Source organism: Fukomys damarensis, unplaced genomic scaffold (assembly GCF_012274545.1).
Source record: "Fukomys damarensis isolate Sample0158 unplaced genomic scaffold, DMR_v1.0_HiC HiC_scaffold_30, whole genome shotgun sequence".
Lineage (NCBI taxonomy): Eukaryota > Metazoa > Chordata > Mammalia > Rodentia > Bathyergidae > Fukomys > Fukomys damarensis.
Genome location: NW_022900942.1, coordinates 2134555 through 2154050, shown reverse-complemented (window position 1 = coordinate 2154050; position 19496 = coordinate 2134555). Strand labels below are relative to the sequence as shown.

Here is a 19496-nt window from a genome sequence, read left to right as displayed (position 1 = left end):
AGCTGACTGGCTCACAACTATATCTGTCAGTTTCTTCACCCAGCTTTTTGTTTCAATATATGTTAAACTAGTGATCACCTTATAAATTAAATTCCTTATCTCTTTATTTATATTATATGTGAGGTAGTGCTTTAAGAACTAGTAGCACAATGGGGGCCATGGAGCACCCTTCCTTCTACCCGGTCGAGCTTGGATAACAACATAGGGCCAATCCTCCTTCCACTGTTGCAAGTAGAGTAATTGGCATGAATGCTGAAACAAGCATACTTGTTCAAAGCCCCTGACTCAGGAGATCCAGCACTCTGTTAATCATTCCTGTCTGTCTTACCCTGAGACCATCAGGAAGCATCCAGGCTGAGGGTAGGAGGCACCTCCTTAAGAATCTGAAAGCCTGATTTATCTGTGTGCTTTTTGCTTTTCCTGATCTCTTAGCACCACTTTTCTTTTCGTGCTGCATTTTTGTTTCTGTTGAATCAACCCTAAGCACATTTTCCTGTTATCTTCATTAAATGTAGCTGATTTTCTTCTATATTGGATGTACACATGCAGTTGTGTGCCTGTCATACACCAGAACCTGGAATCTGTTGTATCTCTCTCATTAAAGACTTTTGTTGATTCTTTCATGCCCTCATATATATCATCAATTTGGTTTTTGACATTCTCTCCATGGACATCAACTTTTGAGGAGTTAAACATCTCTGGAGACTTGTTTTGAGGTTATTATCAAATAGTGTGTGTGTGTGTGTGTGTGTGTGTGTGTGTGTGTGAGAGAGAGAGAGAGAGAGAGAGAGAGAGATATGAGGGTTTAAATTCAAATAGTATGGAAAAATTACATCAGTAGTATGGGGCTCATTTTAGTTAGTGTGTACTTCCCAATGCTGTTATCTTCGGTTTGATCGTATTTTGTTATTTATGCACCTCTTCAGCCAACTCAGCATAATGAAATCAAACCCAATCTGTGTGGCAAAAAAATAACCTCTACCAATTTTATCAGCATCTTTAGAGCCAATCATGTATTGATTATATACACTAAAATTTATTTGAATAATTTTTATCCTTTTATCCCTATTCCATAAAGGCTGCAAATCCTTGAGCTCTTTTAGTTTAAAATTTTTTGTACCACAGATTGAACTTGGGTCCTTGAGCTTGCGAGACAGGCTCCAGAACCACTTTGCTAAATCCCCAGCTCCCTGAGCATTTTTTTTTTTTAATCAGGCTGTACCTGAGTGCACTGTGCCTTGTCCTCAGGCTAAGTCACAACTCTATCTCAGCCTGAGTCTCCTCCACCATTCACAATGTTGTTACTTTCCTAAGCACGATCTCTGTGTTAGGTGTCAGGCAATGCCCCTACTGCCACCAGAAGGTAGGCTGTTGGCTGGGTATTACAGGGAAACAAAACACTCTGTTTTTTTAGAGCAGTAGAGGAGTGCCTGCTCAGGCTGTGCTCTATCACTGCTGTAATTACTTTCGCCCCCATGGTTAGGCAGTTACACTCTGCTGTGTCCCACCCACCAGCTCTGTGACACTGAAGGGTCCTGGTGCTCAGCAACCCTTGGCCAGGCATGGGGGAATCATTCATGGCTGCACTGAATAATGGAATTTGGACAGGATGTAACATGGATTCAGAACTCCCAAGTGTTTGGGGGAATGGTGCGGGACTGCCTGTGCTGGAAATCCCTTTCTAAACTGTGCTTCACTAGTATAATCTGCAACTCCCAGAGGTATGGTTCTCCTCGCTGCCAGCTCTGGGTACCGAGTTATGCTGTGCACTTGTTCTACATGGCTCCAGGACCCTGAGGGTGTCATTCAGTCACTAGCCTCTCAGTGGTGTTATACCTTTAGTTTCTTTGATTCCCTAATCTGTGAGACTCTCCCTCACTGTTCCCACTCCCCAAGGAGGAGCCTTCTTCCCGTTCTAACCCACTGATGTTGGCTTTCATTAAGTGGATTTCTCCTTCAGGTTAATTCTTCATGTTTGGATATGTTTACCTCCCCCACTTTTTTGAGTACCTGCATTTTCTACTGGGTCTTCTCTGAGCTTCCTTTATGGTCCTCTCCCACTAGTTGTCCATGATGGATTACTTCTCATTTGTAGCTGTTTGGAGCAGTGTCTTTTTAAGTTGGATTTTTTTTTAGGAAAATAGCTTTTTGAGTGTTTTACACATTAGAGAGAAGAATTCTTTATCAGAAATATAGTAAGCAAAGGTTGTTCTTTCACTCGTTCTTCTGTCTCTTCACTCTGTTAACTGCTTCCATTCCTGTGCAGAAGCTTTTTAATTTGATGCATCCTGCTTATCAATCCTTGGTATTATTTATTGTACTTTGGGAGTCTTATTCAGGGATTCATTGCTTTTGACTGCATTTTAGGCCCAAACTACTCTATGAGAACTAGTGGCTGTGAGGAAAATAGTGCTAAGAAGAAGCTGTGTCCTTCAGGGTTCAGTGAACCTGTAAACGTGTAAACCTTTGTGAATTCATAGTAATGTACAATAGCTCCCTTTGTGAATTGAGCATATTAGTGTAAAAGTTTATTTTTCTTATGTGAAATGAAGGCATATTTTCTGAAGTTCAAAATCCCCAATATCTCAAAACAAACAAACAAACTTCAAAACATTCACAAAATATAAATGTGGGAATTAAATGAATAATGAAGCCAGATATCAGAGATGTTAATATGATCCAAGAAGGGTCCTCTTAAGGGGAAAATCTCAGTAATTACTTAAATATGCATGAAAGTTCAGATCATAAGCTTCACATGGGTTAGAACTCAAAAACAATGACTCTAACGATAGAATCATGCAGAATCATGCAGAAACTCATCTCCAGATATCAACACAGACTCTCATTTTTATCCCTGTTCATCCACTACTCCAGAGTAGCTTTTTCTGAAACAGATCTAAAAGCAATTCCTAAAACTGATACCTTAATTCATATTTTTTTAAGCTATTGGAGCAGAAAAATAGAGTATAGATATGGAAATAATTTTTCAAATATCACAGAATTGGATGAATCTAAGAGAAGCTTAAAGTACAAGTTGCAATGTACTTAGGCATCATGCAGTCATCTTAAAAAATCTTTGATGACATAAGAGACAGTTTTTCTGTCTCACCTGCTTTCTTGACACTTTATCATGAAAAGTCCAAACTCAAAGCTAATGACACAAGAATAAAGAAGGCTTCCCAATAAGGAGATGCTTCAGAGCTATCTTCATTTCTCGGTTCCTCAAGCTGTAGATAAAGGGGTTCATCATTTGAGGGATCACAGTGTAAATCACTGAAGCCACTGCATTCTTAGTGGAAGAGTCAGTAATGGCAGAACTCAGGTACACTCCAGAACCTGATCCATAGAATAAGGAAACAACAGAGAGGTGAGACCCACAGATAGAAAATGCTTTATATCTTCCTCCCACTGAGGGCATTCTGAAAACATAGGAGACAATTTTAGTATAAGAGAAAATTATTTCAGCACTGGGAAAATCAAAGAATATGTTCGCTGCTGAAACTATCAGAAGGGTATTTATAAAGATACCAGTGCAGGCCAGCTTGAAGATCTGAGAAAGTTCACAGAAGAACTGAGGTGTTTCCATGTCTGTGCAGAAAGATGGCCAAGGCACTATCAGAGTGTGAAGCATGGTGTGCCCAGTACTAATGAGCAGGGGGAAAAAACAGCAGGACACAGAGACCAGGAATCAGGTTTACCTGATACCTTAGGTGCTGACAAATGGCCACATAGCAGTCGTAGGCCAGCACTGCAAGTAGACAACTTTCTAAATCAGCAAAAATCAACACAGAGGTGTTCTGAGTGAGGAAGTCTGTGTAGGTGTTGTGCTGATCCTGTACTTGCATGGATCTTTGGGATAGTTTTGGTGCTTATACAGATGTCAGCCAAGGACAGGGTGGAGAGGAAAAAGTACATAGGTGTGTGAAGGTGAGAGTAAGAGCTGATGGTGAGGGTGATGAGCAGGTTGTCCAGGATGGAGATCAGGTAGATAACGAGAAAGAGAAAGAAGATGAAAGGCTGCAGCTCTGGGTTCTGTCAGTCCTAGGGGAAGAAAATTTGAGACAGCTCTTTGGTTTTTGAATTTCATAATTTTGGTGAAACTGTGAAGATATGAGGTGGAACTAAACTGAAATAAGGATTTTGTGGTTATATAGAGAGAAATTCTTAATATTATCCTGGAGGTGTTATACATGATCTGGCAATGAGGACATGGATTCTATGTTGTGCATATACTATCAGTGAATTGAATATTTCTATAGCTTTTTCAAGTTTCTTAAAACAAAATAGTTTGGAGTCACATTGTAAACCCAGGTGAATTTTTGGTTCATTCTCTGATCCCCTTCTCCCTCCACTTCTCTCTCTTCTAATTTCCTTTGTTAAACACCCTTGCATTTTTAAAATTGTAGCAAGTACTGAGATTGTGATAAAATATAAGACATGGGTTGTTCTTTATAGATAGATCGCACCTAAAAACAAAAAGAAATATGACAATGAACTTATCAAATCTATCTTCCAGAGCAACACTTTTCAATCTTTTTTGACACCAAGGACCAGTTTCATGGAAGACAGTTTGTCCTCACACAGGCAGGAGGGTAGCATGGGATGATTCCACATATTGTCTTTACTGTAGCCTTTTCGATATTATTATTACATTCTGATATATAATCCCATAATTTTCTAACTCACCATAATTCAGAGTAAAGAAAATGAAATAATGTCCAGACCTCATGCTGACTAAAATAAGGGTTGAATTCTGGCATGGGTCCATCTCCACAAGCAGCTTAACTGCCACTTGCTGCTCATTTACAGGATTTTAATATGAGCCTGTAAGTAATTGATTTATTGTGGTCTGTGTGATGTCAAACATCTCTGCTAATTTTAATCCCCATTTTCATCCATTTTCCAGCATTAGCAGCATAACTGCCTAAACTCAGATCATGAGGCATTAGACCCTCTTAAGGAGCACACATTTAGATCATTACAAACACATACCTGGGTCCACACACACACACACACACACACACACACCTAGGTCTACGCACACCTAGACACTGACACACACATAACTAGATCCTCGCACGCACAGTTCACAGTATGAATATTTGCTCCTGTGAGAATTTAAAACCACTGCTGCTCTCACAGGAGACAGAGCTCAGTGGCGATGTAAGGGATGGTGTTTGGCTGTAAATAGAGCAGATGATTTGAACACTAGCTGTGTGAGTTGATTCCTTACAGGGCACAGGCAAGTCCATGACACACATTTGAGCCTGTTCTTAGTCAATGGTCTTTAACTTGGGCTAATCTTGCTGTCACCTGAGTGGCTTGTCTTGTACAGGCAAGGCTTGTCTTGTACAGGTTATACTTTAGCCCCATGGACCCATAGGGAGTGACATGTAACATGTATACACTTTTTGACAAACAGTTGGGGAAAACCCTAGTTGTCATAGTGCTGAGTTGAGTCCTTTGACTAGTTAGTTGCTGAGCAGAAAACTAGCATCCGTATGTTCATGTGGTACTTGCTAATTTCCTTATAGTTGAAATCATTACTTTATGAAACAACTCCCCCAATTTTCCTTGCTTTCAAGATGTTCCATCAACTATGCCTTATATGAATTGCAGCATGTGGAAGACAGCTGTGCAAGTGGATATGAGAAATGATTAGAAAATGTTGCTTTTAGAGTTGAAGCTCATGGAGCCACTCTTGGAAACACAAGTGAGCTAACCTAGCTATTGATTCTAGGAGAATCTGGGCAGCCATGTTGATAACACTGTTTCCCCATCATATGGGAACTTATTCCCATAGTGAGTCTGGAAATACATAATTGCATAAAAATGCAAAACAAAATAATAGTTAAATGAAAGAAAGAGTGAAATTCAAGGCTTTACAAAAGTAGATAAAAATAGAGAACATTTTCTTGCTTTCTAACAGACACTCAGTAAATAATGCAGAGTCAAATATTCAGGCATCCTAACAGTGTGTCTCTTGTGAGGATTACTTTGTATCACCTGGGGAAGAGAGAATCACCTAGATCAGCAATGAGCATTTGGTGTAAAATGAGACTCAGGGTCTGAAATTAATTCAACCTCTAGCAGTTACTTTTAGGATGCAAAAAATGTTCACTGTATGTTTTACATTTGTGTAGTGGAACCTGCTTAATGGGTGTACCCAGAGCTATAGCATGGCGATATTTGAACAATGTTTGTTTCTTCAGCATGCACTGTATGTATGTCAAATACATAATTTTTATTCTGTAATTAAACCTCTACATTTCTGGTTTCAAATCCTCATGGAGACATTACAAGGATGTGAGAAATGGGGCAAAAGCCTCCTGTAGAGTCCTAGGTAGTACTATCGTTCGATTGACTGTTCCAACCCTTTGTTCATGTGTGCACAGGTGGACATCATGAAGAACAGAAGATGGTGCTTTCAACCCAACAAAACACAAATGATCAGCTGAGGTAGTGAGGAAGGAGAAAATCAAGAAAAGAAATCTCCACCATGAACAATGCTAATGTCAGTGAACCACGCATATGCTTAAACTTCCTTTGGGATTACTGACTAACAAGAAGAATAAGGAAAGTGTCAATTATTTAAGGATTCATATTATTATTAAAGATTGTAAAACTTGTACAAATGGAAATGAATTCAGTAATTAAAAAGAAACACATGATATAAAAAAGTAATGAATTACAGGGAATATTATGGAAACTTGTACATGAGAAAAAAATAAATTTATTTGAAGTTCTATGTTGGTGTAAATTTCTGACATGGATTATTCATACATGACAGAAATTGCAGAAATTCTTCTATGGGTGGTACTTCTTAGCAAACAACAAAAACATCCCCATGTTTTCTATGTTTCTAGTGGCACATTTTGTAATAGTTCAGTCTTGGAAATACCTCAATTGTCCATCAACCAGGGACTGTATAAAGAATATGTATTTTTTTTCTTTTCCATTTGTAAAATTGAGTGCTATTCAGCCATAAACAATGACATACTAAAAACATTGATAGCTAAGTGGATAGACCTTGAAACCATAGTTGTAAGTGAAATAAATAGGACACATTTGCAAATACTGAAATGTTTTTCTGGTGTTAAAAACTGAAAAGGTAAATGAGAACAAAAATATATAACTGATATTGTGAAATAGAAAGAAAAGTTTGAAAAAGGAAAGGGAACTAGGAATGGGTAGTTAGGGACAGAAAAGAAAGGAACAGAAAAATGAGAAAAGAAGGAACACATGGAAACAAAACTTCTGTAAATAGGGAGGGGTGAAGGATATGAAGAGAGGGAAGGGGAATGGGAAAGAACAGGAACCACCACACGTCATGTACAGGACAAATTCCCAATGATGAAAGTGATCATAATGTATACTTACATGTACCAATTAACCTAATGAATAAAATATTTAAATATCGCATACTTCACCATGTTTTTTGAGATATTTCATTGTGAGTAATAATAATAGACTCTTTGAAGGCCCTTAGTAAATGTTCTTTTATAAACTTAATTTATTTTTACTTCTGCAGGGAAAGCATCATAACCAATCAACTTCCATCATTCTTTCTGAATTTTCATTTTTCTAGCATTATTCTTCAAAAAAACATCTCCATGGTATTGTATTTTAAATTTTCCATGTAAAAAAACCATATTGTGAATGTGTACCATTTACAATTGGTGTGTGTAACTAATTTTTCTTTCCTCCTCAATTTTGTTAAATATAGTCATGCTTATTTGGCGTTCATTATCAGATTGTTCTCATATTTTGCAGCCCTATTTACTACCTTCTTTGACCATTAGGTAAAGTGGCTACTGACTCTTAATGATGACTACAGGTAAAATTAAAGCCGTGCATGAGGGACATCACTTTATTCAAGTTGCCTCACCTAAGGGAAACTAGAATGAAAGGGTTCAGCAAGTTGGTGAGTTGTGCATGTTTCATTTTATCACTTCACACAAAAAGGCCTGAATAAATTCAGCACAGTAATGACAGTGGTTAATCTTTGGAGGGAGATGGACATTTGTGCTGTGGATGTTGTTATTTAGGTGATTTCTGCTGTTCCTATTAGCATGAAACATGGACTACAGGACGGCTTGTTGAGCTTCTGTCTCCTCTTCCTTATCCAGAGCCCTCACAACCCCCTACAGAAAAGTACAGATCTCTTCAGGTAATGAAATTGTTCCAAAATTACACTCATGCTCTAATAAGAAAGGAACAGACTTTGGCTTACCTGGAAGGTTTCAGTGACAAAGGTGCTCAGCAAGTGACCTGCATATGGAAAACCAATGATCTGTTTTTGTGAAGGGTGGACACAGTGGTATCTGCCCCAGGAGAGTTCATCTCTGGCAGAGAGCATGGCTGTTGCTGCCTGTCTGGGTTGGACTTTTCAGTGAGGTTTTCACTGCCTGACTCCCACAGGTGCTATATCACCCAGGGGCCAATATCCAGAGCTCTCATTAAGGAGAAAGTAACCAGAAACACTATTGATATTGATCCCAGAAGCATACATCCTTAAACACAAACACTATAGAGAACAGTAATTCAAGATAACTAATTTTGAGTCCTCAGGCCAGCTGTACATCATCCATGTTTCTCTACCATTTCTACTCGACTGTTTAATACCAACTTTGCTCCCATAATCTAATGAAATTCTCTAATAAACTCATAACTTCCATTTTAGTTATTTTTTCTCATTGAGTTTATTGATACATTTTAGTTACACAGTACAGTTACATTCATCATCTTGTACCTTTACATGAAAGGTCTTGGTTCTCATTTTTCCCCTAACCCCTGCCCTCCCTTCACCCCCGCTTCCCTATTTACATATACTTTATTTCCATTTTTTCATGTTCTCATGTTTTTCTTTTCCCTTATTTCCTATCCCATGCCTTGTGTGTCTGATTTATTTCACTCAATATGCTTTCCAGGTGCATTAATTTTCCTTCAAAAATCTCAAATTTGTCCTATCTTATAGTCAAATAGTATTCCATTATATATAGATATCTCAGTTCTTTATCCAGTAATCTCTTTTTGGGTATACAGGGTGGTTCCAGGATTTAGCTATTATGAATTGTGGTACTATAAACATTGGTATACAGGTACTACTACAGTATGATGCTCTAATCTCTTTAGAGAAGATACCTACAAGAGGTATAGCTGAATCTTATGGAATTTCTAATATTAACTCTTTTAGAAATCTTCATACAAATATATCTAAGGGTTTTACCTGCCATGACTGACACAGCATGGGGTCTGAAGCTGGGGAGAGTGGTGGGAGATGAAGAAAAGGTAACAAGACCAAGATTACTCTTTCTATCTGGGATCAGGTGGAATGATACCTTTTGAGAGCTAATGGGTACGTAGAGCACCGCACACTATCTATAGTAGAAGACAAACAGGAAGAGAAGACCGGGTGAATTGTGCTACATGGCCTACAAGGCCTGGGCAGAAAGTAGTGTAGTTGTTTCATGACTGGGGCATGGGTAGAGAGGGAACAAGGAAGGATACAATGTAACTGTCTCCTGGGGCTGTGCAAACCAAGTCTACAATGCTCTTCTTCTAGTCTATGGAGGAGAAAGGGAGTAGGGAGGAGAGAGGGAGCAGGGAAGAGATGCAGGGCCATCTTCAGGCTCAGCCTGTGGCATTTACCCACTAAAAATGTGGACAGGTACCTTTTTCACCACAGCCATGTCAGCATTTGTTGTTGCTAAATTTCCTGATGATGGTCATTCTTTCTGGAATAAGATGGAATATATCATAGCATGTATGTGCATGCCCCCCCAAAGCCATATGAAGTCTTAGGTGGGGCTTTTCTTAGGTGGTTGGATCTAGTATGTGTGATGCTGGGATGAAGGATGTGATGCTGGAATTGATTCATGGTGCCATAGCAGGATAAAGCCTACCCCAACCTGGACGTAAGAGCTAACCTTCCTCAGAGTGAATAACCTGGATAAATTATAAGGTATAACATGTAAGCACTGATTCTTCACTACTGTGCTGCTTTGCTGCCCACCATGAACTGTTTTTCCTCTGAAATGTCCTTCTGCCATTCTACCCTGCCTTGGAACCAGCCAACTGTGAGCTGAAGCCTCTAGAAACTGTGAGTTAAGTAAACCTTTCCTCCTCTAACTTTGCATGTCAGGCATTTTGGCTCACCAATGATAAAAGTAACTGAGACAGAATTTGTTACCAGAGAAATGTGGTCATTTCTACTACTGACCGTGAAGTTCAGGTGCTTTTGGAACTGGCTCCTGGGATGGGTTTGGAAAGGTTTGGAGAAGCCAACTGAAGAAGCAGACCTGAAATCTCATACTCTACTAGATGGGACAATCTAATAAGAACTCATAAGAGCATAAGGGTGATAGAAATCCAGCCAGTAAAAACCAGGCTCTGGAGGTTCTTGCTGGGAAGAAGGATTCTTTGGCTGCTGGACTCCACATGATGCTTGCTAAGTCTTGGCACAAAGTTTGTCTTCATTTTGCTCCTGTTCAGAGACTTTGCCTGAGACTGAGATTAAGGGCAGTGTTCTAATTAATCTTGCAGAAGAAATTTCAAGGTAGTGTAATACTGAGTTCATGGTGTGGTTACTATTGGTGGATTTTAGTCAAATCTGTGTTGAGATTTAAGAACAAAGAGCCCAGCAGAATTAATTTCAAACATTGTGAGTTTGGCCAAAAAGGAAGCTCCAGGAAAAGTGTGTGCTACAAAGATGAAACAGAAGTGATATTGCCTGCTGAAAAGAAACAATGTCTTATAGCCTGAGCAACTATTTGAACATAATGATATACAGTATACTAACTGTTGATATTCTCTTATTTTGTGATGACATTTTATCTTTACATAAAATAAAAAAAAATATATAACTCTCTCTGTGGCCCAAGCATAATACTGAGAAGATTTAATTTTCATATGAGAACTGGCAATATGTTGCAGTTCAAAATCTAAAATATCTCAAATCATCACAAATCTTTATATAATCTAACTGGTTGAACAAAAAAAGTGATGAAGAATAGTAAAAAAAATGTTTATATGAGTTCAGAAGCATGTAAATGTCTGAGGAAAATCTCATCAGTTACATAATCATGGACAAAAGTTTAGTGAAATAGCTTCATATGGGATGAAATACTCACGGCTCTACCTGTCATCACGCACAAGCTCCTCTCCAGGTATTAATACATCCTTCCTTGCTCCCAAGCCTGGTCTACCCAACAACTCCAACATTCCTTTCACTGAAGCTGATCCTAAATATTTGCTAAAAGTGAGGCCCCAATTCACATGTTTCTTCTAAGCCATCAGAGCAACAAACAGAGGTTGAATTCATCTATCAAACATCACAGAAATGGATGAAACAAAAAGAAGCTTAAAGTAGATGTTTAAATTTACCTAGACATATTATTATGCAGTCATTTTGGAAAAGCTTGTGAGATAAGTCAGGTTTTCTGGCTCACCTGTATTCCTGTCACTTTTTCACATTCTATAAATCCTAGCTCAAAGACAATAACTCAAGAATACAAGAGGCTTCCCACTAATGAGGTGCCTCAGAGCTATCTTCATCTCTCTGTTCCTCAAACTGTAGATAAAGGGGTTCATCATTTGAGGGATCACAATGTACATCACTGAAGCCACTGAATTCTTAGCAGAAGACTTAGTAAAGGCAGAACTCAAGTACACACCAAAACCTGACCCATAAAATAAGTAAACAACAGAGAGGTGAGACCCACAGGTGGAAAAAGCCTTATACCTTCCACCCGTGGATGATATTCTCAAAATAGAGAAGACAATTTTAGTGTAAGAGAAAATAATTCCAACAATGTGAACACCAAAAAATATGTTTCCTGCTGAATATATCAGAAAGGTATTTATAAAGTTTTCAGAACAGGCCAGCTTGATGACCTGAGCAAGTTCACAGAAGAAGTGAGGGATTTCGACGTTTGTGCAAAAATACAGCCGCAGCACCATCAGAGTGTGTAGCAGGGCATGCAGAGTGCTAATGAGCAGGGAGAGAAGAACTAGCAGGACACAGAAATATGGACTTAGGATGATCCTATACCTCAGCGGCTGACAAATGGCCACATAGCGGTCATAGGCCATCATTGCAAGGAGACAACTTTCTAAACCAATAAAAATCATGGCAAAGGGGATCTGAATGAGGCAGCCTGTGTAAGTGATGCTATAGTCCTGTGATTGGATGTTCACCAGCATCTTTGGGATTGTGGTGGTGCTTATGCAAATATCAGTGAAGGAGAGGCTAGAGAGGAAGAAGTACATGGGGGTGTGGAGATGGGAGTCAGAGCTCACAGCCAGGATGATGAGCAGGTTTCCCAAAATTGTGACCATATACATGCACAGGAACAGGCTGAATATGAAGGGCTGCAGTTCTGGGTTATCTGTCAGTCCCACAAGAATAAATTCTAAAACATCTGTGTGTTTTTTTAATTTCATGTTGTTGATGAGTCTGTGGAAAAGATAATCTAAAAATAAAATAAAGTAAGTGATTTTTTGAGTGACCAGTCATATATATGAAAACCAGTGTTGTATGTTTAGCAGATACTCTGGATAAAGTTACTTTATCTAAACTATTTTTTTCCAGAGCCATACAATTAAAAAACCCTTCTAATTCACATGTTAGACACAAGTAAATCTTCAGATAATTTTCCTAATTCCTGTCTCCCTACATTTTTCTTCTCTGTTTTTGCTCATTTTTTCTCATTTATTGAGTTTATTGGTACATTTTAGGTATACAGTACAATTACATTCATTATTGAGATCTTGTACCTTTACATGACAGGTCTTGGTTCTCATTTTTTCCCCTTATCCCTGGCCTCCTTGCACCACCCCCTCCCTTCCCCATTTATAAACACTTTATTTCCATTTTTTCATTTTGTCATATTTTTTTTCTTTTCCCTTATTACCTTTCCCCTTCTTTAAAACACCCACATTTTTCAGAATTGACTCAAGTCCTTGGATGTGATGAAATATAGGACATTGATATTTCTTTGTAATTAATACAAGACCTGAAACAGAAAGAAAAAAATGCAAATGAACTTATCTTCTCTATTTTCAAGAATTGAAGTCTCCTACTTTTTTAATGCCAGGGATGAGTTTTGTGGAGGAAAATTTGTCTTCCAATTGGGCAGAACAGTTTGAGATGAATCAAGGTTATTACTTTTTGTTTCTTTGTTTGTTTTTTGTACCAGGGATCAAACTTGGGCCCTTGCACTTGTGAGGCAGGCAGTAAAACCACTGAGTCAAACCCCTAGCCCCAAGGTTATTACTTTTATTGTATACCTCATTTTCATTGTTATTACATAATTATATTATTTCCCAGAATCAGCAAAAGAAACAATGGAGAGTCTTCATGCAGAGTAAAATAAGGGTTGGTTTCTAACTTAAAATGTGCCATCAAATGTAGCTTAATTGTCATTTGGTTCTCACCAGTAGGGTTTTCAAGAGTGTACAAGCAACAGATTTATTGTGGTCTCTGTGCAGTCAACACTTTCTGCTGATCTTAACCTTTATTTGAATACTTTCCACAGCACTAGTATCAAAACCTGAAATCCACCTCAGATCATCAGGCATTAGACTCTTACAGAATATGCAACCGATATCCCTTGTATGTGAAATTCACAGTAGTCTTCAAGCTCCTTTGAAAACCTAATGCCACTGCTCATGAGAAATGTGGCAGAGTTCAGGTATTAATATAAGCAATAGTGGGTAGTTTTACTTTCTTTCTTTCTTTTTTTTGGGGGGGGGCCCAGGACTTGAACTCAGCTCCTTGCAATTAGGAGGCAGGGAGTGGAACCACTGAGCCAAATCCCCAGCCCAGTCGGTGGTTTTAAATGCAGATGAAGCTTAGCTCCCTTGTCTGGTACTCACCTCCTGCTGTGTGGTCCAATTCATAACAGTGCATGGACAAAGTCTGCAGCCCAGGGTTGGGGAAACCTGTCTGGAGCAATAGTCTCTAAATTTTGCGAGCCTCGGAAGTACCTGAATGCTTGTCAAGATACAGACGAGATACTTTATCCTTTAGCCTATGTAAAAATAACTATAGACCATGGGAAAAATACAGAGACTTTTGTAAATACTAGGTTGTAAATAATACATGTCAGACTGTTTATTTGCTTGTCTTGACTATTCTCTGCTTGTGTTCCTAGACAGTACATATTAGTAGTCCTAACTATTTATGTAGTTATTATTTTCTTTACAATTATAATAGATGATTGTTAAAAGAATCCCCATGTTTTGCATTACTTTTCAAATCTCTATGCAGTAAGTCAATTGTAGCATGTGGAAGACAGCCATTCAGGTGGTCCCGAGGAATGACTAGAATACATTGCCTTTAAATTCTAAACACATTAAAGTCTCCCTTGTAAACACAAATGATCTGTTTCACAATTAATTCAAATGGAAGCCATAACTGTTTTAATAACATTCTTCCCCATCCTAGGGGAACTTCTTCCCTTAATGAGTTGTGAAATATATATATAGTTAAAAACCCACAAAACTAATAGCTAAGTGAAACAAAGAATGAAATGCAGCATCTCATATGAAAAAAGATAAAACTTTTAAAAACACGGTTTCTGGGACTGGGGATTTAGGTCCGTGGTTCCAACATCTGCTTCAGAGGCACAAGGAGCCAAGTTAGATCCCCAGTACAAAAAAAAAAAAAAAAAAAAAAACACCCAAAACAAAACAGTTTCTTGTTCACTATAAGATAGAATGTCAGAAGATAGCACAGGCTGTGACAGTAAGGCTTCCTAATAGGTGTACCCCTTGTAATGATTGCTTTTTCTCTAATTAGGAACATAAAAAAGCTGTCAGCAGTGGTTATTTGGTGTAGTAAGAGAACCCCAGGCTCTGAATTTCATCCATCACCTAGGAGTTGCTTTTAGGATGGCTGAAAATCTACTGGGTGTTTTACATTTATACAATAAAACCTGATAACTGAATGTGTTCATTAGCTCCAACATGGTTATCTTATAACAATGTATGCATGTCCAGAGCCCACTTTATATTTGTTAAATACATGATTTATATCCTGTAATTATGTATCAAAAATCTCAGGGAAATAATCTTCATGAAGATGACTCAAGGATAAAAAATGACTAGAGCATAATCACACAATATACTTATACCTAGGAAGGCCCCTCAGCTGACATTTCCAGTCCCTTATGTCTGTATACACATGAATGTGTGTGTGCTTGTTCATCTGGAGGATTGTGTGTTTTTTGAGGAACACCCCATGGCATTAATTCTTCCATCAGAAGGAAGTGATGGGATGGAGAAACTGAGGAATATTCATATCAGTGAAGAATGTATACATTCAAACTAAATTTGGAATTCTGGCTTGAGTGAAATGATGTGAAAGAAATGTTAAAGCTATCAATATTCATATGGCATGAGCATACAATAGGATGTGTAGCAAGAAAATTGAATCAAATATTTTTGAAAATTAGACATGATTCACAAAGGTTATGAAAAATATAGGAAATTATCAAAAATTCTACATGAGAAAAAATTTAATTGAATTGCATTTATACAATTGCTCAAAATTACCTTACAGATAGTACATGCATGATAGAAACATCAGAAAATCTTGAAATGATGTCAAGCCCTAGTCAACCAAAAAAGTCACACCTTCACCATACTTTCTTTAAATATTTTGTTGCAAGAAATAAAAATGTCATCTTTGAAAACCTTAATATCATGATCCCTTATACATTTAATTTTTTTTTACTTCTGCAGGGTAAACATCACACTAAGTTCATATACATAAATTTCCCTGAATTTTCATTTTACTTACTGTTATTCTGTCAAACATCAGCTTCATGGAATTCTACTTTTAAATCACATAACAAAAATCTACTGTATATGTGTACCAATTACAACTGATGTCTTTTGTAATTTTGTTTTTTGAAAAATGTTGTGATATATAGCCCTCCTTACTCCATGCTAATTATCAGATTTTCACACTATATTTTACAGTACAATGTACTCCTATAGTCTTTAAATAATAGGTGCTATGACTACTGCCTTTTGCTGATGACCATATATATAATGAAGAGCCATGCCTGAGAGACACCACCGTATTTAAAATGGATTTTTTTTTGGAGGGAATGGGAAAAAATAAGATTCACCAAGGTGGTGGATTATGTATACTTTCCATATTATTATGTCATTTAACAAGACATGAAAGAATACAGCATAATAAGAACTGCTAAACTGTGGGAGGGAGATGGGAGGTCAGGATGCATGTGTGGTTTTAAGATATTTTTGTGATAAATATTAGCATGAAACACAAGGTTTAAGAAGGTTTTCCTCTCTGACTGCACCTCTTTACTCAGATTCTTCTGAGTTCCCCTACAGGGAAAGAACAGAATCCAAGGTGGTGGATTATGTATACTTTCCATATTATTATGTCATTTAACAAGACATGAAAGAATACAGCATAATAAGAACTGCTAAACTGTGGGAGGGAGATGGGAGGTCAGGATGCATGTGTGGTTTTAAGGTAATTATGTGATAAATATTAGCATGAAACACAAGGTTTAAGAAGGTTTTCCTCTCTGAATGCACCTCTTTACTCAGATTCTTCTGAGTTCCCCTACAGGGGGATCTCTGCCTAGCTATGAAATTGTACTAAAATATCTGTGCTCATGCTCAAATAACGAATGAATGAATATACTTTAGCTTACCTGGAGGGTTTCTCTGAGAATGATGCCCAGCAAGTCACCTGTTCATGGAAGACAAAATATCTGCCCTCAGAAAGGGCAGACTCACGGACTCTATCAGTGGCTCTACACCTGGAAAATCCATCTCTGGTAGACAGTATTGTTACTGCTTCCTGACTGGTCAGGATTTTTGAGCTAGATTTTAACCCCCTTACTCTGACAGTCTATATCCCTCAGAGATCAATTTCCGAAGCGCTTAATTAACAGGAGCCAGAAACATTACTTTAATTATGATCCCAGGAGCATATATCCCTGAACACCAACTCTAAGAAGGAGAGTAATTTAAGTTGAGCGATTTTCTGACTCTTTACCTTTTAGAATTAAAGATTTCAACAATGTAATTTTTATCAACTTACTTTAAAATATGTAAACTCTTTCTTAATAGATGTGCTGAATCTACAGTTTTGAAGATATTATTTAGCTATGAACACAGCACCTGAGAATGTACTTCCTGAAATCTCCAGCTATAATATATATGAGGTTGATAACTACTTTCACCTAACTTCTTGAAGATAAAATATTAGTCATCTGACATAATGTACAGCACATACTCTGATCCAAAAGAAGTCTGAATTGCATTTTGATTTTTATAGCACTGAAAAAGGAGGGAAAATTTGTTGTTTTACCCTAAGCTGAATCTTCTTATGAAAATGATGATCATTCAACTCTAATAGCCATACTGTTTGTGGGGCTAAGGGAGGAGAAAGTGGGGGAATATTGCAAGGCAGACATAGGACATTAACCAAATTGTGCCTCAGTACTTCAATAGCTATTAAAGCTGAGGGACTTTGAATATTTTATGCATACAAATAACCTAGTAAGGAATTCTCATGTCACATGTGGTCATTCTTTTTAACATTATTGACATAATTAATTGAGGAAATGAGATGTGAATTTTAGAACTTTTTTAAACTACCCATCCTGATGTTGGATTCCTTCTCTGTCAAAAGCCATGCAATTGTCATCCTTTATCATCCTACATTCCTGATCCTCTTCATCATAAATGTCCAAATATGGACACAGCTTCCTTCTGCAGTGGATTCCAGGTTTCATTTCCTAGGACCTCAGAGTCACAATTATGCTGGTGAGCAATGGCAGGAAGAAGGAAGTCAGCTCAACTGAAAAACAAGATGAAATAGAAATGGGTGATATTTTCATCCTTCATCAGTCCTATTTTACATTTCTGACGTTCTATCCTTACACTGGTTACTTTGACTGCTCACATTTAAAATGGAATTCTTAATTTCCTGTAGGTTTAATTAAACTGATTATACATTTTTTTGTTTTATTTTCTTCAGATAACATTTTATTTTTGTTATTGAACATTTACTTTTTCTGTTCATTACCTGTTTAATTTTATCAACTTTGACCTTAGTAAGCACTTATTGATATGTTTGTGTGTGTGTGTGTGTGTGTGTGTGTGTGTTATCTGTTGTCATTTCATATAATTTAGCTGTTTGGATGCTTATATCACTGGTCATAATAATGCCCTTATGGTTCACTCACATAATAGTGTGTGGTAGAATTTCGTTTTGATTTTTAGGGAGGTGTAATATTTCATATATCACATTGTATGTTTCCATTCATCTATCGATACACACTGGTATTGCTCCCAGTTTTGGGCTCTTGTGAATAATGTAGCTATAGATCTTTGAGACTCTGTTTTCTCTTATTTTGAGTATATATCTAGAAGAATAATTGCTAGATCCTATCATGATGCTCTTTTTAATATTGGGATGCATGGACACACCATTTTCTATATTGGTTACCCCATGTTATATAAATTCCCCCTCCATCTGTGTACAAGGTGTCTAGTTTGTTTGCATTCTCAACAACACATGTTGTTCTCTGTGTTGTTCTTTTTCATAGCCATTCTAATGGGTGTGAGGAGGATGGGTACTTCCTTTCCAATAGTGAGAAAAGAATAGCCCTAGATTCTACCATCATGCCACCCAGCCATCTGAGTCCTGTGCTTGGCCTGTTATTCCTATAGAGGCAGTTTTTGACTGTTAGTCAGTTTTACCCAACCCATCTACAGAACAGTGACCTCTGACATGATCCTCCCTCACCAACTATAACTTCCACTAGGAAACATGTGAGTGCCAGGCACTATCCTGCCAGATGTCCTCAGCTTTAATTCAGTGTTTCCTCTAACTGGTCCCTGGTGCATCCCCATCACCCAGGTCCCTGCTGGAAATGCCAGTTCCCCAGCCCAAACCCAGACCTCCTGAATCTCTGAAGTTAGTTGTGAGGCCTTTGTGCTGCACAAAGTACCCCAGAGGATCCAGAATTGGTGGCTCAAGCCTGTAATCCTAGTTTTCTGGAGGTTGACGTTGGGGGATCAAGAGTTGGAGGCCAGTACAAAGCAAGTTCAAGACTGAGCTCAGCTACAGAAAGAGAACATGCCTTTAAATAAAACAAAACACAACACTCCCAGAGGACATCCCCTAGGAGAGATCCAATGTTCTTTAGCTCATCTAATGCCCTTTAAGAAACACAATTTAATGACAAGGAAGTAGACACAGATGGTAGAAGAACTTGCCCAAGATGCCTTCCTCAGAAATTTGGAGTCAGGAAGAGAGACCCAGGAATCTACATTCTAAAGCCTTCCCTTGCTGTGCTCTATCCAGGTGACACTTTGGGGGGTAAGGTTAGAAAGTCTTGACTCAAAGGAAGTACTCCTCTGAGCTTTCTGGTTGACCTAGACTCAAAAGGGGATTTGTTTTCATTTCCCATTTTAATTGCAGAGCTTCTGGCTCGTGC

At 38.0% G+C, this 19496-nt stretch overlaps 2 protein-coding genes across 2 annotated transcripts; both read right to left on the bottom strand.

Annotated features, from left to right (window-relative positions):
* Window positions 1–3151: 3151 nt before the first annotated feature.
* LOC104854659 (olfactory receptor 7G2-like) lies at window positions 3152–8359 on the bottom strand. The gene is made up of 4 exons (XM_010613257.1): window positions 8234–8359; window positions 3840–4032; window positions 3706–3766; window positions 3152–3644 (listed from the first exon to the last, which is right to left on the bottom strand). Exons 1-4 carry the CDS (start codon window positions 8357–8359, stop codon window positions 3152–3154), a joined length of 873 nt encoding a protein of 290 aa, XP_010611559.1.
* A 3131-nt stretch (window positions 8360–11490) lies between these two features.
* Window positions 11491–12444, bottom strand: LOC104854658 (olfactory receptor 7G1-like). The gene has a single exon (XM_010613256.1). The coding sequence runs from the start codon at window positions 12442–12444 to the stop codon at window positions 11491–11493; it is 954 nt and encodes a 317-aa protein (XP_010611558.1).
* Between the last annotated feature and the right edge of the window lie 7052 nt (window positions 12445–19496).